The sequence below is a fragment of the Vipera berus genome (assembly GCF_964194415.1).
Source record: "Vipera berus genome assembly, chromosome: Z".
NCBI classification, from domain to species: Eukaryota; Metazoa; Chordata; class Lepidosauria; order Squamata; family Viperidae; genus Vipera; species Vipera berus.
The window spans coordinates 20,193,215-20,219,976 of record NC_138205.1 but is presented as its reverse complement, the minus strand read 5'-3'; the positions used below and the strand labels follow the sequence as shown (position 1 = coordinate 20,219,976).

The window sequence follows — 26,762 nt, the reverse complement described above, 5'->3', positions numbered from 1 at the left end:
TCATGCTCCATCGCGCACAGATGATGCAGGGCATAGGCGGAGGGTGTGGCCACCATGGTGCTGCTGGGCAATCTGCGGCCACCGGTGGGTGGCCTTGCGGGCAGGGCAGGGTGGGGGCAGCGACGGTTTTTGGGCACTCGGTCTCTAACAGGTTCACCATCACTGCAATAAGCACTTGGGGGAAATATAAATGAGTCATATTTGATGGGATGCAGATAGTCCTTGACTTACGACCACAATTGAGACCAGAATTTCCATTGCTAAGCAAGGTGGTTGTAAAGTGAGCCAGGCCCAATTGTACAACCCTTTTTGCCATGGTCGTTATGTGAGTCACTGCAGTTGTAAAGTGAATCATGCAGTCGTTAAGCAAATCTGGCCTCTCCCATTGACTTTGCTCGTCGGCAGCCAGCTGGGAAGGTGGCAAATGGGCAATCACATGATAACGGGACACCACAACTGTTAGAAATATATGCCGACTGCCAAGCACCCTAATTTTGATCATGTGTCTGTGGGGATGCTGCAACGGTCGTAAGTGCGAGGACTGGTCCTAAGTCACTTTTTTTCAGTCTTGTGGCAACTTTGAGCAGTTACAACAATGAATGGCTGTAAGCCGTGCACTATCTGTATTGTAGGGAGGGGAATAGGAACATTTATCTCAGAATGACGAATGCACCGCAGCTTCTAATGATGTGAGGTATATGTCCAAAGTCACATTCCAAAAAGATGTGAACAAGACCAGAAAAAAACAACAACAAAATGTTAGATTGAGGTCATTTGTAATAACATGAGTTAAAAATATATTTATTGGATGTAATTATTTTCCAGAAAAAAAAACTTTTTTACACTTTTCCCCATGTCACATTCACAACAAAAGCTCTATAGCAAGTTTTGGGTGTCCATACAAGGCTTTCAGGGGTCCTTGTGCAGCAAACTCTCTAGTCTAGTGAAACGGGGGGGAAATGTAGTCTAAGTAGTATATTAATCTACTGCATAAATGTTAAATTAACAGTATCTTTAAGGATCTGCACTAACATTGTACTATTTGGGAGAAAATTAGTGTTTTGGATCAGTAGCAATTCAAGTAGTGATTTTTGTTTAAAAATCAAGCTTTTTTTAAAAAAAGATGAATTATAAAGAAAAATTAAACTATACGCCTATTTTATTTTTTCTGCTTTCCTATGCAGCCATAGCGACGCGGTGGCTCAGTGGGTTAGGACGCTGAGCTTGTCAATCAGAAGGTCGGCAGTTTGGCAGGTCGAATCCCGAGTGCCGGGTAACAGAGTGAGCACCTGTTACTTGTCCCAGCTTCTGCCAACCTAGCAGTTCGAAAGCACGTAAAAATGCAAGTAGAAAAATAGGGACCACTACAGTGGGAAGGTAACAGCGTTCCGTGCGCCTTTGACATCTAGTCATGCCGGCCACATGACCACGGAGATGTCCTCGGACGAGCGCTGGCTCTTTGGCTTTGAAACGGAGATGAGCGCCGGCCCCTAGAGTTGGAAATGACTAGCACGCATGTGCGGGGGAACCTTTACCTTTACCTATGCAGCCATAGAGTCATATAGACCTTCCACAGAAAATATTACTGTTAATTCCTACTTTTAGATAATTCACCTAAACAGGCCTCAAACACTTGTCATGCTGGCTTTTGCTGTCTTAAGGATTAGAAACATGCCCTTTAAAAGACAATTGGTAGTTTTTAGGTTTCTGAACCCAGCTATGTTGTGCACAAACTGGCTTCATGGAATATAAATTCTCCAGGAAACATTTATGTTCCTAAATTGTCTATATTCTTTTGAACTGGATGACAGTTTCCACAAACACATCCATGTAGCTGCTTGGAATCACGTTTTATTCAAAGGTACCTTTATCTTTAACTTGGGTTTAGCATGACATGGTATGTCTGCCCCCTGTTGGACTTCTTGGGAACAAGCTGCCCCAAACAGTTTCAAGACAACAAATGCATGAACTATGATTTCTTCAAGACAGTCAACACAGAATAATAATAATAATAATAATAATAATAATAATAATAATAATAATAATAATAATAATAATAAACCCCACACAAATGCAGTTGTTAAAAAGGAAGATCAGCTAAGAGAATTTGATTCCTATGAGCACAAATCAGCTACACTAGCTAGGTTGTGCATCATGGTTTAGTGAACAAAGCACAATTCTTGGGCTCCTACAACACATTTAAGATAAAATGAATGAAACAGCATTATGGCTTAGTTTAAGGTTGCCCTACTTTTTCTGATCAAGAGCTAAACTCTTCCAGGTTGTCGGATCTTCTAAAGATGCTGTGGCTTTCCAGATATTACTACAGAATAATTCCTATTAGTAAGGATCCATGATGATTGGGGATGATGCAACTTGAGATCCAATGCCTGAACCAGGCTTTTTATACATGTGTTCTATAGCTGACCTAGGTCTACATTTTTAACAAAATCTTCTCAAATCTTGACTGTAAGAGAAATACTCACCCAACCACCCTGCTGTTCAATCCAGAGAGCCAGTCGATCCCTTATAAAGTTCATGGCCCAGTCCATCACATCCCCAAAGAAACTGCGGGCAGACTATGGGTGTAGAAAAGAAGAAAGAGCAACATGATTAAAAAAAGACGCTAGAATTTATAAGCTTCGGTGCTCTTTTTTAGTCAAAATATTAAAGGGCTCACCCTTTAAGGTGGGAAATAATGGCTAGAAAAATCAGATTTACACATTAGGAGTTTCTTGGCTATGAATTAAAACTACTTGTCAAAACTTCAATAGAATGTGTTCCAAGGTTTGTGAATTCACTAGCTCACTTCAACCTGGTGACCAGTAAATTAAAGGTAAAGGTAAAGTGAAGTAGCCGAAGGACCGCTCGGGACGACAGGCTAGTTAAACAACAAGTTTATTTAGAGCAAGGCAAAACAGAGAATAACTTGTCCGGCTTTTATAGCCGGCAGCTGGTAGTGAGGACCAATCAGATGTATTTATTTTGGCGCCGTGTCAGGCAGGGACCAATCAGCGTCGTCTTCTGTTGACAGCTCCGGCTTCCGCGTGGTGTGGTGTTTTGACAGCCGCGAGCTGTCAGTGGCTGCGCCTGCGCAGTGTGGCGGACGCTTTGACAGCTCAGTCTTCTTCACGGTCCGGAGTTTGACAGCCGCGAGCTGTCAGTGGAGGCGCCTGCGCAGTACGGGGAACTTTGACAGCTGTCAAAGTTCCCGCGTGTATTCCTGTCAGGCGGCTTCCCTTATATATGCTTTGACGATGCTTTTGTGCTGTTAACATATACACTCAAGGGAATGTTTACATCATGTTATATCATATATAATACACCCCTTACCCCTCCCCTGGTGCGTTTCTTTCCTCTTGGATGTTTGACCCTGCCCACTGATAGTCCTTTAGGTAGGTGGGTGGTCTTCGATTCCTGGATGATCGGCGAAGGGGTGGTGGATGGTCTGGTTCTGGTTCTTCGTTTTGGTGTTCAACTTCCTGGTTTGGGATAGGCAGCATTTCCGGTGGGGGTTGTAAGTCGGCGTTGGTTGGTTGCTTGGAATTGTGTGGCGGTTGTCTGGGTCTGAGCTGGTCAATATGGCGGCGTATGTTGCCCTGTGCCTGCGTAGCTATGAGGTATGAGATGGGCCCTGTTTGTTTTATTACTGTCCCTTGAACCCATTTGTTTTTATCTGTGTATGATCTTGCCCATATTAATTGACCAGGGTTGAGTGTGCGGCCGGGGTGGGGGTGGTGTTTTTCTTCTGGGTATGTGTCGGGGTGCAGTCTGTCGAGACGTGTTATTAGCCTCCTCCCCCATCTTAATTCCGCTGGTGATTTGCCCGTTGTGGAGCATGGCATTGTGTGTTGTGACAAGAGGAACTGGCTGAGTCGCCTCTGCCAGTTCCCTTTAACGAATTTTTTTAATGCTTCTTTCGTGGATCGTACCATAATTTCAGCCATTCCGTTCGACGACGGGTGGAACGGCGCCGACGTGACCAGCCTAATACAATTCTTCGTAGCGAAGATCTGAAATTCACGAGAGGTGAATTGAGGTCCATTGTCGGAAACTATGGTGTCAGGTAGGCCGTGCGTTGCGAATATTTTTCTTAAGGCTTGAATAGTGGCTGCGGACGTTGTTTTCCTAAGGGGCGTGACTTCCAGCCATTTGGAATAGCTGTCTACTGCTATTAAGAAACTTTGGCCCTGGATAGGTCCTGCAAAATCTATATGTATACGTGACCAGGGGTTCCTTGTAGTCTCCCATTTATGGATCGGTGCCTGGGGGGGTTCACTCCTGGTCTCCTGACAGGTATAACACCCACCCACATACTTTTCAATTTGTTTATCTATGCCAGGCCACCATACATAACTTCTAGCCATTGCCTTCATTTTTACAATTCCAGGGTGCCCTTCATGTAAAATGTGTAATGTTTGGTCTATGTTTTTCTCTGGTATGATGACCCTATTTCCCCATAGTAGGCATCCTCTATGTGTTGAAATCTCGTTTTTCCTGTTATAATAAGGTTGGAATTGGGGTTGTGGGTTTTGAGCTGGCCACCCTGTTGTGGCCCATTTGAGGACTCTGGCAAGTATTTTATCTTTTGCTGAATTATTAGCTATAATGTTTGCTGTCAGGGGGCATTCTGGAAGCTGAGAGATTGCTAAAATTAGGCTGGCTGGGGCTGGATCTGAGTCCCTGGTTTGTATGGGCAGTCTGCTGAGGCAGTCAGCATGTCCTAATTCCTTACCTGGTTTATGTATTAGTTGATAAGAATAGGCTGCTAAGAACGTTGACCATCTTAAGATTCTCGGGGAGAGAATTTGTGGTGTAATTTTATTCCAAGTAAATATGCCTAGCAGGGGTTTGTGATCTGTAAATATCGTAAATGGTCTTCCATACAGATAATCATGAAATTTTTTGACCCCTGCTACTATCGCTAGGGCTTCCCTGTCAATTTGTGCATAGTTTCTTTCTGCTTTGGTCAGAGTGCGAGAATAGAAGGCTATGGGTCGTTGTGTGCCATCCTTGAATAGGTGACTTAAGACTGCCCCAATTCCGTAGGGAGAGGCATCGCAAGCGATGCATATTGGGGTGTCTTCTCTGAAAAGGGTGATGGTTGAGCTTTGACAGATAATTTTTTTTAACGATTGGAAACTATTTTCATGTTCTTTGGTCCAGGACCAAGTTGTACCCTTATCGAGGAGCCTATGGAGAGGCTCTGCAATAGTGGCTTTGTGGGGAATGAAAGCATGGTAAAAGTTTAACAGTCCCAAAAAGGATTGAAGCTCTTGCTTATTCCTAGGGCTGGGTGCGGTTTGAATAGCCCTTAGTTTCTCAGAGGTGGGGTGGATGCCCTGGCTATCGATTTTATACCCTAGGAATTCTGTAGAAGTGACTCCAATGGAGCACTTTTCCCGCTTAAGTTTGAGACCGGCTTCTCTGAGCCGGCTCAGCACAGCTGACAGCCTGTCAGCTAAACTAGCTTCATTTTCTCCGGCGATGAGAACATCGTCAAAATAGGGGCAGACCCCGGGTATTCCTTTCAGGGTCTTTTCCATGATACCCTGGAAGATACCCGGGGCTGCAGATATGCCGAACTGAAGCCTCTTAACTTTAAAAGCACCGCGGTGGGTGACAATAGTTTGCGCTTCCGCGGTGTCGTCTGTGACAGGCAGCTGTAAATATGCCTGCGAGAGGTCGAGCTTGGCGAAAATGGTGCCAGAGCGGATGGAAGCAAATACGTCCCTTACCGCTGGCACCGGGTAAGCATGGGGGCTGAGGGCTAGGTTGACTGTCGCCTTATAGTCAGCGCATACTCTCACTTCGCCATTAGGTTTGATTGGGGTGACAATAGGGGTCTCCCAGGTTCCCCCATCTGTTGGCTCCAGCACCCCTAGACTCACGAGTCGGTCAAGCTCATTTTCAATTTTTTCTTTGAGGGCAAAGGGTACCCTCCTAGCTCTTATTTTAATTGGTTGGATTGCTGGATTTAATTGCAGGGAAATGGGGGGACCAGTATATTTCCCTAAAGTGCCCTCGAAAACGTCGGCGTACTTTTCGCAAACGGCTTCCAGGCTGGGTGTTTGAATGGTATTAACCCCAGATAAGGCGATGCCTAGTGGCGTGAACCAGTTAAGCCCTATCAAGTTGGTACGGTTCCCTGGCGTAACTAAAACCTCCAGGGTGCCTTTGAACCCCTTATACTGTACAAGGACCTTGGCTTTCCCTTCCAGCGGAATAGGGGTTTTCTGGAAGTCTGCAAGGTGAACCTGAGTTTGTTTCAGGGGAATTTGTCTTCGGCCTTTCTGACAGATCTCCTGATAGGTAGTTAGCGAAATTAAGGAGACCGCTGACCCTGAATCCACCTCCATGTGGCAAGGCACCCCCTGAATTCTGACCCAGACCTTAACCTTGGAACTTATGCAGTTTACCCTATCGATTGTCTCAACCCGGTTGCCTGGTGGGGTTTCCCTGTTGGCCTGGGCAGCTGGCCTACCTGGGGGGTTTGCCTCCACCTCATTGACGTTGTCCCGGCCCTTGCTGCGGCACACCGGCTTGATGTGGCCAGTCTTCCCGCAGTTGTGGCATTTTGCGTTCCTAAAACGGCAGCTTCCACGGGCATGGTTGCCCCCGCAGCTGGCACAGGCGGCTCGTTGCACGTAACGCGGGGGTGGCGGTGGAGGGTCCCTGACTCCTCGACGGTCCGACGTTTTTCCCCTCCTCGGCTGTCGGTGCTCCATCCTGCGCTGTAGGGCTTCTCCATCGGTGAAATCTACCGACTCTCCGCTGTCGCTGAAGGTTGCGCTTTCCTGGTAGACGGTCGCCGGGGTCTCTGGGGTCATGTTCGTCGGCTTCTTTTTGTGGCTGTGTTCATATGCCATGATCTCCCTGGTCAGCTCAGCCAGATTCATGTCAGGTTTGGACGTCAGTTTTTTTTGTAGTTTCTCGTCCCTCAGACCGATCACCACCTGGTCCCTGATGCGGTCTTCCAGGTCGGGGAAGCAGCAGTTCCGCGCGGCGTGTCTGACCCCGGCGATGAACTCGTTGGCGGGCTCGTCCTGCCGTTGTTTCTTTTGTGCGAATTGCACCCGCCAGTACAGTTCCGAGCGAGCCGGCATGTAGTACTTGTTCAGCTGGTCCACCAGGTCCGCGTAGGAGACGTCCGTGATGGGCACTGGGCTGAACAGCCCGACGGCTGCGTCGTACACCGGGGGCCCGCTGATGTACAGCAGGGCGGCGGCCTTTGCTCGGTCGTCAGTAATTTTACTGACGAGGAGAAATCCTTCAACTTGGCCGAGGTGTGATTGCCATCTCTCGGGATGGCGGGTATCAAACTCCCTCACACGGCCGAAGTTTGCCATGTCGTCCGGTCCTGGGTTGCTCCGATGGAAGTTAAAACTTCCGTGTCAGCTCTTGCCGGGAACTCTCTTCCTCGGCCGTGACTTCAGCTCCGGAGCGATCCCACCCTCGTCGCCAGTGAAGTAGCCGAAGGACCGCTCGGGACGACAGGCTAGTTAAACAACAAGTTTATTTAGAGCAAGGCAAAACAGAGAATAACTTGTCCGGCTTTTATAGCCGGCAGCTGGTAGTGAGGACCAATCAGATGTATTTATTTTGGCGCCGTGTCAGGCAGGGACCAATCAGCGTCGTCTTCTGTTGACAGCTCCGGCTTCCGCGTGGTGTGGTGTTTTGACAGCCGCGAGCTGTCAGTGGCTGCGCCTGCGCAGTGTGGCGGACGCTTTGACAGCTCAGTCTTCTTCACGGTCCGGAGTTTGACAGCCGCGAGCTGTCAGTGGAGGCGCCTGCGCAGTACGGGGAACTTTGACAGCTGTCAAAGTTCCCGCGTGTATTCCTGTCAGGCGGCTTCCCTTATATATGCTTTGACGATGCTTTTGTGCTGTTAACATATACACTCAAGGGAATGTTTACATCATGTTATATCATATATAATACATAAAGGTTCCCCTGCACATGCGTGGTAGTCGTTTCCGACTCTAGGGGCCGGTGCTCATCTCCGTTTCAAAGCCGAAGAGCCAGCGCTTGTCTGAGGACATCTCCGTGGTCATGTGGCTGGCATGACTAGACGCCAAAGGCGCACGGAACGCTGTTACCTTCCCACCGTAGTGGTCCCTATTTTTCTACTTGCATTTTTACGTGCTGTCGAACTGCTAGGTTGGCAGAAGCTGGGACGAGTAACAGGCGCTCACTCTGTTATGCGGCACTCAGGATTCAACCCACCAAATTGCGGACCTTCTGATTGACAAGCTCAGTGTCCTAACCCACTGAGCCAGCGCGTCCCTTATACCAGTAAATTAGGACTTCCTAATTTTCAGTAATCATGGACATTTCAGACAAAGGAAGCAACTGTATGCCTGTATTAATTCAGAAGTAAATCCAACAGTCAGTCAGATTTATTCTGAGATAAGCATGCAAAGGGACACCCTTTTCCCCAATCAGTTTATACTAGGGATGGTAATCTGTGGAAAGTCACATTGAGCTAAAGAAGAACAGATGCTCTAACTACTTAAAAAGAGAGAGGTCTATCGCCTTGGTGGAGCAGTGGGCTAATGCCTCCTTAAGTAACACCAGCTGCCTGCAATTAGTGCAGGTTCGCATCCCACCAGGCTCAATGTTGACTCAGCCTTCCATCCTTCCGAGGTAGGTAAAATGAGGACCCAGATTGTTGGGGGCAATTAAGCTGACTTTGTAATAATGCCGCTTGGGGTGTGTGTGAAAGCCCTAATAAGGAGGCATATACATAGAATGAAGGCTATTGCTAAGCTTGTAAGCCGCCCTGAGTCTTTGGAGAAGGGCGGGATATAAATGCAATTAAAATAAAAAATAAATAAATAAAAACCCAGGTTTAAAATCTGCTTTTAGCACTGAGCTGAGTGCATGACTTCCTTCTGAAAAAAAATGCCATGGTCAATTCTGTATTTGAAAAGCTAGGATGGGGTAGCATGCAACTCAAAAGAAACAAAAAGAAGAATTACTTAGTGATTTAGGGGCCCATTTTTTCTCCTCAATAGGTGGGGAAAGAGTAAAGGATCAAATGGATTGAGTGAAGACAAAGGAGAATTGCCCCTGGAAGATTTAAAGAACACAAACCATAAGACAAAACAGGGACTTAAATCTTGTAGAAGCTTCAAACATACAAAGCACCCAGGCAACCCCCCCCAAAAGACTCCTGTATCCTTTTTGTCTGTTTTTCCTTTAAAATAGGTATGCAATGGCATAAGCAGAATAACAGTCAATGTGGGTGGGAGATAGAAAAACCACCCTTTCCCTTGTATTCTTTCTTTGTAACTCTCTTTTTTGCTTGTTGGTATGGGTTAGGACGCTGAGCTTGTCGATCAGAAGGTCGGCAGTTTGGTGGGTCGAATCCCGAGTGCCGCGTAACAGAGTGAGCGCCTGTTACTCGTCCCAGCTTCTGCCAACCTAGCAGTTCGAAAGCACCTAAAAATGCAAGTAGAAAAATAGGGACCACTCCGGTGGGAAGGTAACAGCGTTCCGTGCGCCTTTGGCGTCTAGTCATGCCGGCCACATGACCACGGAGTCGTCCTCAGACAAGCGCTGGCTCTTCGGCTTTGAAACGGAGATGCGCACCAGCCCCTAGAGTTGGAAACGACTAGCACGCATGTGTGGGGGAACCTTTACCTTTACCTTATAAAAGAAATATACAGAGTCGTGGGCATTCCTAGAAGGGAAAATGACATCAAAAGAAAAAAAAAGATGGGAGCTTTAAATATCATGATGCAAGCCTACAATTGCATCATTTGCATGCTGATGACTTACATGTCATCATTTTGACATTATGGCTAGTAATGAATGGATCCAAGTGTACAGAGCCCTCCCATCTACCCTTTTCCTGGAAAACTAATGTTTCCTTAATTAAAGATTAGCCAATAATGTAGGTTTGTCCAGCACACCATGCCATAAATAAAGCAAACTAGCCAAAGCCGAACCATAGCTATCAAACATGGTAAGCAGCACGTCTGACCCAGATATAATAAACAAAAACCACGCCATCTCTTAGCGTGACATGCAAGTAAGATGAGAAGGAGCCAGTAAAGATTACCAGTAAGGAGAGATGAAAGATTTTAATTAAGAGAAGCTTCATCCTTATAAATCCTCTTCTTTCAGGGAAGGGAGAGTGATTTATGGCAAAAGGGCCTTACGCATTTGCCAAGTTGTTTTTCTGTAGCACAGTTACTTCCCCAGACCACATCTGCTAAAAAGCTACATCAAACCTATCCTTCCAGGGCAGGAAAAAAAAATAGAAAATAATGCTGTTTCCTTAAAATAAGCATTTAAAATAAAATAAAAATTTCTATTTTCACTTTCTCCCAATCCTGCCCTGCCTCCATGTGACCTTCAGCCCACTCAAAAGTATGAAGACCGTCCTCCCCCCAAAGCCCCTCCCCTCCAAAGCAACCCAGCCTACACTGGCACCGTTTCTATGGGTCTTACTACAACCCCACTCATTTCAGCCTATCTTGCTTTTCCTGTCCACTCCTTAAGGATGTTGATACAACAGACATTATGCTTTCAGGGTTTTTTTACCTGTCGGACAACTTCGTATGTAAAGTAGAAGAAGACAATGATCCGTCCCCAGTTGATTCCAGTGGCAAACATCTCCTCTGATATTTCGGCCAGAGCCCGGAGTAGATTTTCACCGGTGATGCTTTCTGCCATTCTGTAAGGGGAGAGGGACATCTCAGTCCAATAACCACAAAAAACGTAATTCTGGAAAACAAATCAAAATCACATAAAAAGTGGCAAATCCAACCGATAGAATCAGCATGTTTTGTTTTGTTTAAAAGAAAAGCTCTTATGCACCTCGCATATCATTTGAAGCCCAGGAAAGGAGAATGGGAGGAGGAGGAGGAGGAGGAAGAAGAAGAAGTAGTAGTAGTTATTGTTGTTGTTATTGTTGTTGTTGTTGTTGTTGTTATTATTATTATTATTATTATTATTATTATTATTATTATTATTTGGATCTTACCAGCTTTCACCAGAAGTAGCTGGTGCATCTTATATCAGAACTGGTGGGCTGTCCCATCATATTCAATACAGTCACAATTTTTTTTCTTATTATTAGGAACTCTATCATCAAATACAATTGAAAATGTACTCATGGGGTGCTTTAATAGGTAGGATAGTATTCATCTGTGTTAATAATCCAGAATGTGCCTTCTCAGGCAGGAGCAGTAACAAACACTTATTATCTAAGCTACCATCTCATCCCAATGGGATTGGCCCATCCCATCTGTCCGGCAGAAAGAGCATGCTCTGGATCCTGTTGGCCAAGGAATTTGATCATTCAGGATCCAGAAAAGCCTTTTTTTGCTGTGGTTCTTATCCCGTGGAACAATGTGACCAGTGGTGGGATTCAAATATGTGAACAATTGGTTCTCTCTATCCATTCTGGGCCTGGGCAGAACCGGCTGAATCCCACCACTGAATGTGACCCCTGAGATGAGATCTACCTCTACTGTCTTGGCCTTCTGAAAAGGGCCTGAAAACTTAGCTCTCTCAACTGACTTTGCAGCTCTGATAGGGGCATTCCACAGTGGGAATGATTAGTAGAATCATAAGACTGAAAGGACCTTGGGGGACTTCCGGTGGCGGCACAGCGCCGAAGATAGCCGTTTCGGGCTGTCCGCTTCGCAGCTGAGTTTTTTCCACCTAAAACAGCGCCGATCAGCTGTTTAGGTGGAATTGAAGCCCCCTCCTCGGGAGAAGAGGAGGGGGTGAGGCCCCAGGTAGGGGTTGAGTTCTCCGGGGCCGCCTGAGCTGAAAGCTTGGGCGGCTGAAGGATTGAGCTCCCCCGAAGCCTGGGTTGCTCCGAGCTGCTTAGCGTCTCTGTTCCGGGATTTTTTGAGCAGAGCCAGGCGTTTGCGACCACCCCTGCCAGAAGGAGAGACTTTGGAGTAAAAAGGAGCAGGCAGAGCGGTACAGGAGGTTAAGGTGAAGAGGACTTTTATTCTTACTCCCTAGTTCAATGGACTTTATAAACTTAAAGTGAAAGTGCGCAACAAGTGAAAGTGAGGAAAGATGGCGGCTAAATCTTCCTCTAAAGTTCTTCGGAGTGCGGGAACTTCTCCGGTGCAACAGACATCGTTGCAAGCTTTGCTTCCTCCTGCACCTCCTGTGGCATTGACGCTTAAGGACTTACAAGATGCCTTTGCAAAGCAATCCCAGGTAATGTCAGAAATGCTGGGTGATAAGATGGCAAAGTTGGAGGAGAAATTGGAGAAATTGGAGGAGAGGATGGAAGAGAAGTTTAGTGCAATGAGGGTAGACATTTTGTCTACAGTGGAAAGCGTGGCTGAATGTGTGCAACGTTTGGACGAAAAAGTGGAGGATCTTAGTCAAAAGAACTCTATTTTAGAAGTAAAGGTACTGGAGAATGAAAATTTAAGGGATAAAATGGACGGAGAATTGAGTCTTGTCCAGTTCCATCAGATGCAGTATGCTATTAGAATCAGGGGCTTAAAAGAGAATCCTAAAGAAGACTTAAAGCAGCTGATTTCTGAGGCTCTGGAAGCAGTATTGGGCCAGCCAGCATCTGAGATAGAGGGATGTATGGATAAAGTTTTTCGTGTAAATTCATGGATTGCAAGGCAGAGGAAGCTACCTAGAGATGTGGTGGTCTATTTTACAAAGAGAGCAACTAGAGATGAAGTTATTCAAGCTGTTTATGATACTAAAGTTGTGGTTGCTGAGCAAGAAGTTCTGGTTCTAAAAGAGATTCCTCCAAAGATTTTAAGGAGAAGGAAAGATTTTGCATTTCTTGTACAGGAACTTAAGCAACGTGATATTAAGTTCAGATGGGAGATTCCAGTCGGATTGGTGGTGATGCACGAAGGTAAAAGATATCGTCTGGTTACTGTGACTCAGGCGCGTGACTTCTACAGCAATGTTTTAAAAGCAACCCCTCTATCACTCCTGGAAGCTGCAAAGGGATCTGGAGAGGGGAAACCTCAAGAGGCTGAAGGTGGACAGACAGAGGAGAATGGTGCTGGAGGGGATCAAATTATAGCTTCATCGGCTGCTGCTGGAGAGCAGAGGTTGACGCGTGCCGCTTTAAAATGAGCAAGACAAGTACAAGAGCAAGACCAGCAGAAGTTTATGGAAATTTCAAAGCGTACTTATAGTAAAGCTGTGGGAGGAGCGCGGCCCAAAGAAAATATAGGGGCTATTGAAGACGTGCTCCAAAAGCTTCTGGGCGCCACGCATGGTGACTAAATTTCTAACTTGGAATGTTAATGGACTAAACTCACCACAGAAGAGAAAGAAAGTTTTTCAATATTTAAAACAATTTAAGATTGATGTTATATGTTTGCAAGAAACGCATATTAGGGTTATGGACCAAAAGTATTTATCGAACTCAAGGTTGGGCACGCAATTTGTTGCTTCTGCGATGAATAAGAAAAATGGAGTGGTTGTCTACGTTAAAAGTACTCTAACAGCGGAATTAATTGAAGCAGATAAGCAAGGAAGATATGTTATGATAGATTTGTTGTTAGAAGGTAAAAAAACGCTTCTAGTTGGACTGTACGCTCCTAATCAACAACAAGCTGATTTTTTTAGTTCACTTCATACAAAGCTTACTCAATTGGATTACAAATCGTTTATTTTTATGGGGGACTGGAATGGTGTTTTGGATGCACAGATGGATAAGGCTGGTTCTTTTAAGCGTGTTCCGATTCATGCCAGATTGCCTAAATCTTTTTTTGAAATGAAGGATGATTTGGAACTGCGAGATATCTGGCGTGACACTCACTTATATGAAAAGGATTATACTTTTTTTTCTGACAGACATCAATCTTTTTCTAGGATTGATTTTATTTTGCTGACTAATGATTTTTTTTCTAGATTAAGAAGGTAAAGATCTGTGCAAGAACTATTTCGGACCATAGTCCAGTTTGGTTAGAGATTAATAAGGACAATAGGGATAGGCGCTCGTGGCGCGTAAATGAGAATTTGTTTAGAAATCAGAGAAATGTGGAAGAATGTAAACAGCGGATGAAGGATTTTTTTGAAATTAATATGAATAAGGGTACCTCTATGGACATGGTTTGGGATGCTAGCAAGGCCTACATGAGAGGGGTGTTGATATATATGAATAATAAATACAGACATACTTTGGAAGCCAGAAGGAAAGAATTGGAGAATGAAATTAGGGAAAAAGAAAAGGCCTTAATTTTGAACCCATTGGATGTGAAGACTAAGGAGGTTATTAAGCTATTAAGAGGACAATTTGATAAATTGATGGCTGATCAAGTGGCAACCAACTTGCGGTTTGCCAGGCATAATACTTTTTGCAATGCTAACAAGCCAGGCAGATGGCTAGCTTACAGACTAAGGAAAAAGCAAAGGGCTTCTAATATATACAAAATTGAACATAAGGGAAAGGTTGTGTTTCAACAGGATCTTATTAAGGAAGCCTTTGTGGATTTTTATTCTAAATTATATGCTAAGGAGAAGATTAATGAAAAAGACATTGATGTATATTTGGAGAATGCTAGCATCCCGGTTCTTACGCAAGCACAAAAAGAGGAGATTAATCAATTGATAACAGAAGAAGAAATTCTTATAGTAATTAAGGAATTGAAGATGGATAAGGCGCCAGGTACGGATGGTTTGACTGCGGTTTACTACAAAAATCTACAAATGGAGTTGATAAAGCCGTTAAAGGAACTGTTTCAGACAATTCAGAGAGGGGGAAAGGTGCCTCCATCTTGGAGAACTGCTTTTATCTCTTTGATTCCGAAGGAAGATCAAGATGTTACTCAAGTAAAAAACTATAGACCGATATCACTTTTAAATACAGATTATAAGATATTTGCTAAGGTGTTGGCTAACAGATTGATGAGGGTTCTGCAACAGGTGATTCATGGGGATCAAACAGGGTTTATTAGTGGTAGGCAAATGAAAAATAATGTGAGGCATATAGTTGATGTGTTAGAGTTTTTGGAAAGGAACAACCAGATTTCTGCGGCGCTAATTTTTTTAGATGCTGAAAAAGCTTTTGATCAGTTGAATTGGCAATTTTTGATGAAAGTTTTAGATAAAATGAATTTTGGGGATAAATTTTTGCAACCAATTAGGGCATTATATCAAAAACAAACTGCCCGAATAATAGTCAACAATAGTTTGACTGAAGCATGTAATATTGAGAAGGGCACAAGGCAAGGGTGTCCGTTATCGCCTTTACTATTGGAGATATTACTAGTTAAAATACGGAATTTGGAAAGAATTAAGGGTATACAAATTAGAGATCAGGATTATAGATTGAGGGCGTTTGCAGACGATCTGGTTGTTACAGTGACCCAGCCAGAAAACTCTGTTGTGGACCTGATGGAGATAATAATGCAATATGGGAGGGTTTCTGGATTTAAAGTTAATGCACAAAAAACTAAAATTCTGGCCAAAAATATGACAGTATCGCAAAAGGCTCTTTTAGAAGGATTAACTGGATTTGAGATTGCTAAAAGGGTCAAATATTTGGGGGTGTTTTTGTCACCCTCTAATACTAAGTTATATAAAAATAACTATGAAAAATTATGGGGAAAAATTCAAAAAGAAATGGAGAGTTGGGAAAAATTGCAATTGTCTTTGCTGGGAAGAATCGCAGCAGTGAAAATGAATGTCCTGCCTAAATTTTTATTCTTATTTCAAATGATACCGGTTCTTAAGAAAGATTCTAATTTGGAAGAATGGCAACGGGGTATCAATAAATTTGTTTGGGCAGGGAAAAGGCCACGAGTTAAATTTAAGATTATGCAGGATACTCGTGAAAGAGGAGGTCTTAAAATGCCCAATCTTAAATTATATTATGAAGCTGCTGCGTTAGCAGGAATAAGTGACTGGATTAATTTGACACAAGAGAGATTATTAAATCTTGAGGGCCATGACTTGTTATTTGGCTGGCATGCATATTTGTTGTATGATAAGAAGGTAGATAATGTGTTTAAAGTGCATATTTTAAGACAGGCATTGTTGAGAGTTTGGAAGAAGTATAGACATAAGTTAGATTACAAGATGCCGTTGTGGGCAATCCCAAAGCACGCAATAGAAAACATAAATGTTGGATTCAAACACGATGTGACTACATATAAGGAGATTTTAAGCTTGGAAAGAAATGTTTGGTGTTTGAAGCCGTACAACCTCTTGCGAGATGAGAAGATTGTTCAAACTTGGTTTCAATATACTCAGTTACGGGCCAGGTGGAAAGAAGATCAGAAAATTGGTTTTGCAATGACTGATGAAAATTTGATAAAGCAAATTAGAAATCAGGGTCCAGCACATATCAAACGGATATATCTTGCATTGATAGAAATTGACTCAGAAACAGAACTTGTTAAAGATTGTATGATAAAATGGGCCCAGAATATCCAAGAAGTTATTACAATGGACACGTGGGAAAAGATCTGGGTGAGGAACGTAAAATTTACACAAGCTCAAAATCTAAGAGAGAACTTTTATAAAATGTTTTATAGATGGCATTTAGATCCTAAAAAGCTTGCAAGTATGTATCCGAATTATCAGCCAAAATGCTGGAGGTGTGGTGGCGAAGATGCAACATATTTTCACATATGGTGGACCTGCAAAAAGGTCAAGGCTTTTTGGATAAAAATTTGGTGGAATATGCAGAAGATCTTCAAGCAAAGGATAAAGTTTTGTCCGCAATTCTTTTTGTTGGGTATAATTGCAGATGCTACTGTTGTGGACACTAAGTTGATGCTGAATTTAATTACAGCAGCAAGACTCTTAATAGGTCAATATTGGAAGAAGGAGGAACTGCCGACTATAGAAGAATGGACCTTAAAGGTTTCTGACCTGGCAGAAATGGCAAAGATCTCGGCTTATTTGAAAGATCATTCGCAAGAACGTTATATTATGGAGTGGAAGAAATGGATTGAATATATCCAGAACAAATATGGGACTAAAAAGTTTCATTTAGCATTTGAATAAGTCTTCCTTTCTATTTTCTTTTTTTTTTATATGAAATATTAGTATTGCTTGTAGTTATCTTATATGAGCTAGAGAGTGATAGATTTAAGAATTTATTATTGGTAGCAAATGGATGCTTATGATTGTTTTTTTTTTGTTTTTATACCCTGTACTTAGCTCTGGGAAGTCGGGGGGGGGAGGGGGGAAAGGGGGGGGAGGGGTAGGGAGGGATAGGTAGGGGGGGAGGGGGGATTGTTAAAGATAAAATGTATTTTAAAACTTTTCAATAAAAAAAAAGACTGAAAGGACCTTGGAGATCTTTTAGTCCAACTTACTGCCCAAAGCAGGAGTCCTTATTCCATCCCAAACGGTTGTCCAATCTTTTCTTGAAAACCACCAACAATGGAGCTCCCACAACTCCAGGAAGCAAGCAAACATTCTCACTGTCAGGAAGTTTCTCCTTAGCTCCAGGTTGGATCACCCTCTTGACTAGTTGCTTCTAATCTTGCCATCAGGTGCTATGGAAAATAAATCAACCCCCTCTTCCATGTGGCAGCCCTTCATGTATCTGAAGACAGCTATCATGTTACCCCTACACCTTCTCTCCGTTAGGCTAAACTTTATACCTAGTTCCCTTAGCTGTTGTTGTTGTTGTTGTTGTTGTTATTCAGCCATTTGTCTGAAACAGTATAAGGTTTCCTGCCTGAGCAGGGTGTTGGACTAGATGACCTCCAAGGTTCCTTCCAACATCATCATCATTAATAATAATAATAATAATAATAATAATGATGATGATGATGATGATGATGATGATGATGATTTTGGAAGGAACCTTGGAGGTCATCTAGTCCAACACCCTGCTCAGGCAGGAAACCTTATACCGTTTCAGACAAATGGCTGTCCAGTCTCTTCTTAAAATCTTCCAGTGTTGGAGCATTCACAACTTCTGGAGGCAGGTTATTCCATTGATTAATTGTTCTAACTGTCAGGAAGTTTCTCCTTAGTTCTAGGTTGCTTCTCTCCTTGATTAGTTTCCATCCGTTGCTTCTTGTCCTGCTTTCAGGCGCTTTGGAGAATAGCTTGACTCCCTCTTCTTTGTGGCGGCCCCTGAGATATTGGAACACTGCTATCATGTCACCCCTCACCCTTCTCTTCATTAAACTACACATACCCAATTCCAGCAACCATCCTTTATGTTTTAGCCTCCAGTCCCCTAATTATCTTTGTTGGTCTTCTTTATGATGTAAGTTGCTCAGAGTCCCTCGATAGTGACATGGGAGCATATAAATTTAATAAACAAAAACAACAAAAAGTAAAATACAACCAATCAGAGGTCCATTAGAAACCGGCCTTCTCCTCAAAGGGAGAATCACAGTGGCCTACAGACATGGACTGGATGGATCCCATTCTTCCTACCTGGTGACTTCTGCATTATTTCTGAGTTCTTGGAATATGCGGAACATGTGTTCTTTCAGTGAATAGATCTGGGCAGCATCTGGCTCGTCTTCTCCATTTGCTTGCTCCCCTGGCATGTTGTCTCTGTCAAACTGCTCCAAGGAGGCCGGGTAGCGAAAGCAAGCTGCATATTGCTGCCACAGAGTCTTGATGAACCTACCAGAGAAAAAGGCATGAACAGATAAGGCGTGTGAGCCCAGCAAACAATAACAACAACAAAGTTGGAAGGAACCTTGGAGGTCATCTAGTCCAACCCCCTGCTCAGGCAGGAAACCTTATACCATTTCAGACAAATGGCTGTTCAGTCTCTTCTTAAAAACTTCCAGTGTTGGAGCATTCACAGCTTCTGGAGGCAGGTTGTTCCACTGGTTAATTGTTCTAACTGTCAGGAAGTTTCTCCTTAGTTCTAGGTTGCTTCTCTACTTGACTATTTTCCATCCGTTGCTTCTTGTCCTGCCTTCGGGCGCTTTGGAGAATAGCTTGACTGCCTCTTCTTTGTGCCAACTTGAACCAGGTGGAGTTAGCACTGTCCTACACCGCTTTCCATCACTGGGCTCTGGATGGGAGATTCTGCACCGTGGGCAGAGATGCTAAAGAGGAGCAGTGAAAAGACTCCTTGAAAAGCACAGAGCAGCCTTTGACAAAGTGATGCTCTTGAATGAGATCATTTGTTTTTATTCTCCCTTTATTACTTCATAAGTAACTCAAGGGGGTGGTGAAAATACACAATACTCCCTTCTCCTCTTTTCCTCACAACAAGAACCCCTGTGAAAATTCTTTGACTCACCCCCACCCCTTTCTGGGAGGCCCAAATTCAGCACATCTGGATTCTGATCTATTCAAGCAACTAGAGAAAGCTTGGAGAGCATTGTCCCAAAGGTGCTTTTTTCAAGAGGCAACTGGACTTTCTTGTTTTTCTTTCAAGATGTTTTGCTTCTTATCTAAGAAGCTTCTTCAGCTCTCAGCTCTTGGAGAGCATTCATTTATGCTCAAAATATACCCATCGTATCACTTGTAGGGTCATAAGGGTCATTAGACTTCATTATCAAATGGGTATCTATATAAACATTTTTTTAATATATCTTATTAATTTTTTTACAATGACAATCTTTAGTGTTTAGTGAATAGTGTGTTGTCTGAGTTGATATATTTAAAAACAATAATAATTAATTTCTATAGCTGATCAATATGTTAATTAATAACATATTTCCTTGATCCTCTCTTCTTCCAGTAATATTCTTCTTTTGTCTACATTAAACAAATATAATTCTTAATACTTTCAATACATACAGAGTTGGGTATAAACATTTTTCTAGTATTTGTACATATAACATCAGCATATAGCATCTTTTTCTAATCAGCTTATTTTTCGATTGTATTTATAGAAGTCATCTTATTAAGTTATTATATGTCCTGTTTTCAAAGTTCTTATTTAAGCTTAATTTCTCCTCAGTATTTTTTTTATTGAAAAGTTTTTCAATACATTTTATCTTTAACAACCCCTCCCCACCCACCCCCTTCCCAGCCCCACCCAACCCTCCCCCCCTCCCCTCCCCCCTCCCCTTCCCCCCTCCCCTTCCCCGACTTCCCAGAGCTAAATACAAGGTATAAAAGTAAAAACAATCATAAACAACCATATGCTAACATCAATGAACTATTAAGTCTATCGCACTTTAGCTCTTATAAAGTGACTACAAGCAATACAAATATCACATCAATACAATTTCTCCTCAGTATTGAAACCACTGTTATCAGTCATAATTTTCTCAAAATTCATTGCCTTTGAATATCCAAACTTTTCATTCAAATATACTGTCTCAATATGTTTACATTTCATATATTATAAAACTATTATATTACTTATATATCTAATCCTTCTTACTATAGGGCCCATTTATGTTCAAGCTTTATCTATTCTTTTAACCATGTTCAAACAAGTATTTAATCATATACTGTAGTACATCATCTAGCAACATCTATAGGGCCTCTTTATATCCAAACTTTATATTTTTTAACCGTATTCAAACAAGTGTTTAGTCATATAGTATTCCATCTGGTAAGTTGAATCACATCTCTTAAATCTAATTATAATCTTCTTTTGCCAGGTCGCCTTCCAAATCAGTAGGTTTAGCTTGCCAGGTTGTATTTTTGTAGATATTGTTGGGGATAAAAAAGGCAAATTAAGTAGAATATTCATTTTTTGTCTCCCACACTTTAATGATTCTCCTGACAGCTCTTTAATCCATTTTATTAAATCTTCCTTTTTTGTCCTCAAGTTTGTTTTGAAGTCCTGGAAGGTAAAACATCTTTTTTATTTCCTTTGTTGTAGCAAATTTTTTCAGATTTTCTTTTGTTTGTATTAAGTTGTAGTTCTCTTCATTTGTAGCTTTCATATTTAAGTCATTTTCCTCTGACTTGTATTCTATTGTCTGATTTATTTGTTCATTCTTTATCATCATTTTTTGAGAGTTGTTTGTGACTTTAAGTTAAAGATATGATCATTTATGTTATCAAAGTTGTTTTTAATCTCATCATGATTTAAGACAATAGTCATTTGATTCTCTTGCAGCATTGCATATATTTTCTCCTGGAATGTATTTGCTTTGTCTTGAGTCGTTGTTCCTGCAGAACTCTGATGTTCCGCACAGGGGTCTTCGGCAGGAGGTGTTAGGTGTGGTTTTCTGTCACTTTTAGATAAATATACAACATCCATCCTCTAAGTCAGGGGTGTCAAATTGCTGGCCCGCGGGCAGGATGTGTCATGCAGAAGCTGTGCCCACCCCATTGCTGGCAATGGCAAAATCATCCCGATATGTCGTGCGATGTCATGTGACGTTGCAAGTTTGACATGTCTGCACTAAGTAGTTTTTCACCGGTACCATAGTCTCTTTAGTTAGCTTTATCAAACCAGCCTATCTTAAAATCCAAACAACCAAAACTTCTGTAGTTCTTATCTTTATATATGGTTTTTGTAATTTTCAGTATGTTTCCAATTATCAAAGCACCACTGAAAACAGTATTTTGTAACAGTTCTTCTTTTCAGGGGTCTTATGATTATCAACCAGCCAAGATTTCAATCCAAAGTGTTTAACCACCTGAAAGCTTTCCAGTAACTTCCCTTTTAGAAGATTAACCAAAGGCCAACTGTTTCTCCGTAAACAGTTTTTAACTTAAAAATGCAGCTCAATGTGTTTATAACCCCAGGTCAGCAGTTTCTAAACATATATAATTTCACTCTGTAGTAGATAGCTCAATGCTTTGTTCCTAGCTGTTTTTTGCTATTTCTGGGCATCTTTCCAAATTCTGAGTCAATGCAGCTATAGTTTTCTCTAATCCTCCACTAGGTGGCAGTAGCTGCTCATTCTTCTTCTTCTTCTTCTTCTTCTTCTTCTTCTTCTTATTATTATTATTATTATTATTATTATTATTATTATTATTATTATTATTATTATGTTGTTGTTGTTGTTTGTTGTTGTTGTTGTTGTTGTTGTTATATTATATCAATACTTTTTCAGGTATGGAATTTTAACAGTTTTCTTAGTTTTCAAATTTATCCAGACTGTAGTATTTTTAACTTCATTTCAATATATTTCTGTTCCCCATTTTAATTCGCCATTTCCGTCTATGGAAGGGTGCGGTGTAGTCCCCTCCCTTCTCACTTTGGGAGGATTTTTGCTTCTTGGGAATCTTTTCCAGGAAGTCAGATACAAAATAGGAGACAGAAGATCGAATTCCTCACCCAGTTTCAAGCACGCTGTTCACATTGTTCTGGTTAGTGCCTTTGGACTTTGGCTGCAAGTAGCTTGGGCTGGTCACTGAAGTGTGGCCAGCCTTTCTCCTGTCGGGTTAGAGGGCTTCACCTGGATCAAGCAGGACAATTGCCGTCATTCTGCGATCATCGGGGTGCCCCTCTTTCTTCAGCATCTCTCCGGGGTGACTTTAGACCCATTTAGGGTCCCCTGGCAGGGTGAAACTAGCTGTAGGGTGCAGAGCTCCGCAATCCCTCAGCTGTGCATTATGGCGCAAAACCAGAAGTCCGTTTATATAAACATTTTAAATAAATAAATAAAATAAATCTTGCCTACCCCAACAACAAAGCTTTCCCAATTCGAAGGATGCATGAGATGCTGTCAGAAAGTCCTTGGCAAGAAAGAGAGAAAAGATTTCAGTCTTTTACCTTGCAATTGTATCGAACCGATCTCTAACTCATTTTTCTACAAACTTGCTAAGTTGGCTTCCGATTTCCTGATATTTAAGGAAAGTGGACTACAGGTAGTCCTCGACTTACGAGCACAAATGAGCCGCGAGACATTTGTTAAGTGAATTTTGCCCCATTTTACAACCTTCCTTGCCGCTGTTGTTAACACTACATTTGTTAAGTTAGTCATATGGTTGTTAAGGGAATCTGGCTTCCGCTTCCCCATTGACTTTGCTTGTCAGAAGGTCACAAAAGGGGATCCCATGACCCCGGGACATTGTGACCACCATAAATATGAGCCAGTTGCCAAGAAATGGGTTGGGCTCACCATCAAGACTAAGCAGGGGTCAGATTCCCTTCTGTGGCCTCTAGGAGGCTCTTCTGATCACGAATATGGAAAATCTATGGTATGATTTCTTGTCATTTTGAGGTGGGAAAGAGATGCAGAACTTTAGTATAAGTCTTGCAATACATATAGGTAGTCCTCAACTTACAACAGGTCGTTTAGTGACCATTCAAAGTTACAACAGCACTGAAAAAAGTGACTTATGACCATTTTTCACATTTACGATCATTGCAGCATCTCCATGGTCATGTGATCAAAATTCAGACACTTTGTCACTGACTCATATTTATGATGGTTGCAGTCTCCCAGGGTCATGCGATCGATCACTTTTGGCAGATTTTTGCCAAGCAAAGTCAATGGGGAAGCCAGATTCACTTAACAACCGTGTTACTAACTTAACAACCGGAGTGATTCACTTAACAACTCTGGCAAGCAAGGTTGTAAAATGTGATAAAATTCATTTAACAGCTGTCTCGCTTGGCAACAGAAATTTTGGACTCTGTTGTGGTCATAAGTCAAGGGCTACCTGTATACTGCATCGCCATTTAAAAAGACAAAGAAAATTCCTGGGAAAAAGCTGTGCCCTACTCAAATGCTAGGAATAGTCATTCCTTGTCTACAAGAAGGCAACTGCTTACCCCTACATTAACCCGTAAGATGGGTGATTTGTTTGGCTTGGCACGTTGTAGGAACTCAGTCAGGACAGAGCAAACTACCCCTAGTTCAGTCTCATGTTCAAATGCAGTTTGTAAAAACTAATATTTTAACAGATATGAATAATTCTTCTTTTGAATAATATCTTATTTAAGGTAAAGGTAAAGGTTTCCCCGCACATGCGTGCTAGTCGTTTCCAACTCTAGGGGCCGGTGCTCATCTCCGTTTCAAAGCCGAAGAGCCAGCGCTTGTCCGAGGATGTCTCTGTGGTCATGTGGCCGGCATGACTAGCACTCGGGATTCGACCCGCCAAACTGCCAACCTTCTGATCGACAAGCTCAGCATCCTAACCCACTGTGCCACCACGTCCCTCAACAAGCTACTGCTAAGCTTGTAAGCCGCACTGAGTCTTCGGAGAAGGGCAGGATATAAATGGAATTTTAAAAAAAATCTTATTTAGAATAAGCTAAAAACTAAAGCAGGTAACCACAGACTCCAGTGTTTCTCCTCTCACTGACAATGTTAGTGAAAAGCAGGAGCCAATACTTTTTTTTGGCACAATTCTATACAGGTAGTCCTCGACTTACACAATATTTCATTTAGTGACTGTTCAAAGTTACAATGGCACTGACCATTTTTCACCTTATGACCTTTGCAGTATCCCCACTGTCATGTAATCAAAATTCAGATGCTTGGCAGCTGACTCCTACTTATGACCGTTTCTGTGTCCCTAACCCTAACCAACAACCGGGTTACTAATTTCTCATTTGCAGCAATTCACTCAACAGCTGTGGCAAGAAAGTACATAAAACTCACTTAACAAACATCTCACTTACCAACATAAATTTTGGGCTCAATTGTGGCCATAAGTTGAGGACTATCTATACCCGTAGTGGTGAACCTATGGCACGCATGCCACAGGTGGCACGCAGAGCCCTCCCTGTCGGCACACGCGCTGTCGCCCCAGTCCTAAGCCTTCAGCTGGGTTTTCTAAAACCTTTTCCCTTTAGGCCTCTGCTGCCAGGTGAAAAATAAAAAAAGGTTCAATCAATCAATTTCAACTTCTGGGGGGGGAGGTCTTACAAATTTGGAATCGATTGTTTGAACTTTTTAGTCCCACCCAATCTGCCATTACCACAGCAGCACACCCACCCAGTTGCCCACACCCACCCAATGGGCAACACCCACCCAATGGGCCCCGCCCACCCGGCACATGATGATACATAAGTGGGTTTTGAGTTGCAGTTTGGGCACTCGGTCTCTAAAAGGTTCGCCATCACTGATCTATACTAATTTGATTGGGCATAACAGGTTACATGAGCACAGCAATTAAGATTTCTTAGTCCAAGTTTAGGTTTTAGCTGTTGTGTGAATTTAGCCAAGGAATTATTTAGTCCTTATTTTAGGAAACCACAAAAGCATTTGGACTGATTGACTAAAGAATCTAGTAAGCAGTCTTCTCTCTCTTTGAATAATGCTTCATGGATTACACATTTAACTTGCTGAACCGTTCATATATCCTGTTTAAAGTACAGATAGTCCTCAACTTACAACCGCAATTAGGCCCAACATTTCTGCTGTTAAGTGAGCCATTTGTTGAGTTTTGCCCCATTTCACAAACTTTCCTGCCACAGTTGTTAACTTGAATCACTGCAGTTGTTCAGTTGGTAGCACAGTTAAGTGAATCTGGCTTCCCCATGGACTTTGCTTGTCAGAAGGTTGCAAAGGGGATGCTGCACCGCTCATAATTACGAACCGGTTGCCAAGCGTCCGAATTTTGATCACATGACCATGGGGATGCTTCAAAGATCACCAAGTGGGGGGGGGAAATGGTCATAAATCACTTTTTCCCCAGTACCCTTGTTAACTGCGAACGGTCACTAAACGAACTGTTGTAAATTGAGGACTATCTGTACATGCTGCAAGCTCTCTTTATGTAGCCCCAGTGGTATCCTATAGCCCCGGATTTGCAGGGGTCTTCAAACTTGGCCCTTTTATGACTTGTGGACTTCAGTCCACAAGTTATAAAAGGGCCAAGTTTGAAGACCCCTGATGTATAGGCTGACTGTGGTTGTCCGATACGCAGACCCCTGGCTAAATTTAACTAGTTTTCTCAATTAATCCGAGGGCGGCACCGTAAACTCTGAAGCAGCGGCACGGACCGCGGGCGCTCGAACCGGCCTCCGCCTGTGCCGAGGGGGTGCGGCTGGCTGAAACAGCCTGGGAAGCCGGAACTTCCAACTTCTCCCTTCCTTCCCTCCCATTCTCCCCATGGGAGAATAAATCGGCCGCTCTTTTGCACAACTTTCTTACTCGATTCCCCGGGAATCGCAGCTGAGGCCGTCGGCCGGTTCCTCCCGCTTCCCTCCTCAGCCATATCAGGCGAGGACGATCGGCTCCCTTACGAAGCAACTTCCTGTCCCGGGGAAAATGAAAGAGAAATTCCCAACTTAAAGGCGTTCCTGAAGGGGATTTTCCACTCCGTCCCCGAAACGTGGGAGAATTGCAAAATGACGGATGCGGGTTCGTGACATAAGCCCACTCTGCACATAACTTCCGAAGGAGGCGCGAGGTTTGCCCCGTGAAGCCTGGATCCCGCGCGGATCACACATCGTAGGCTTAGTTGTGGTTTGTGGAAGCTACAGTTGTAGTTAAGTGCCCTCCAAACGCCCACAGTGAGAAGCGGGTCCAGCGGTTATTTTATTTATGGCAATGCTTCTCGACCTCGGCAACCTTTAAGAGGTGTGGATTACGACTCCCAGAATTTCTCTCCTGGCTGGGGAATTCTGGGAGTTGGAAGTTCCCAACTTTTCGCGTTGCGCTTCCTTTACGGCAAACTGAGGTTTGTGAACTCAGCCCAAGAACAATCAATCCCATGGGCGCTTGGCCAAATTCTCATACTGTAACATACTGTTAATGGGCATTCTTCACATTTGGGCTTATTATGTTGTCTGAATCTTAACTGCTATGCTGCAGTTGGTAAGGTTGACTCAGCCTTCCATCCTTCCGAGGTAGGTAAAATGAGGACCCAGATTGTTGGGGGCAATTAAGCTGACTTTGTAATAATGCCACTTGGGGTGTGTGTGAAAGCCCTAATAAGCAGGCATATACATAGAATGAAGGCTACTGCTAAGCTTGTAAGCCGCCCTGAGTCTTCGG

The 26,762-nt window shown here is 42.9% G+C and overlaps 1 protein-coding gene across 1 annotated transcript; it reads right to left on the bottom strand.

Annotated features, from left to right (window-relative positions):
• On the bottom strand, positions 1–25,980 carry LOC308678689 (uncharacterized protein; the record flags this gene model as incomplete). Its single annotated transcript, XM_081345926.1, has 6 exons — positions 1–144; positions 2,487–2,579; positions 10,552–10,684; positions 18,367–18,561; positions 22,491–22,545; positions 25,917–25,980. The coding sequence occupies 6 exons, from the start codon at positions 25,978–25,980 to the stop codon at positions 1–3; spliced, it is 684 nt and encodes a 227-aa protein (XP_081202052.1).
• Positions 25,981–26,762: the final 782 nt, after the last annotated feature.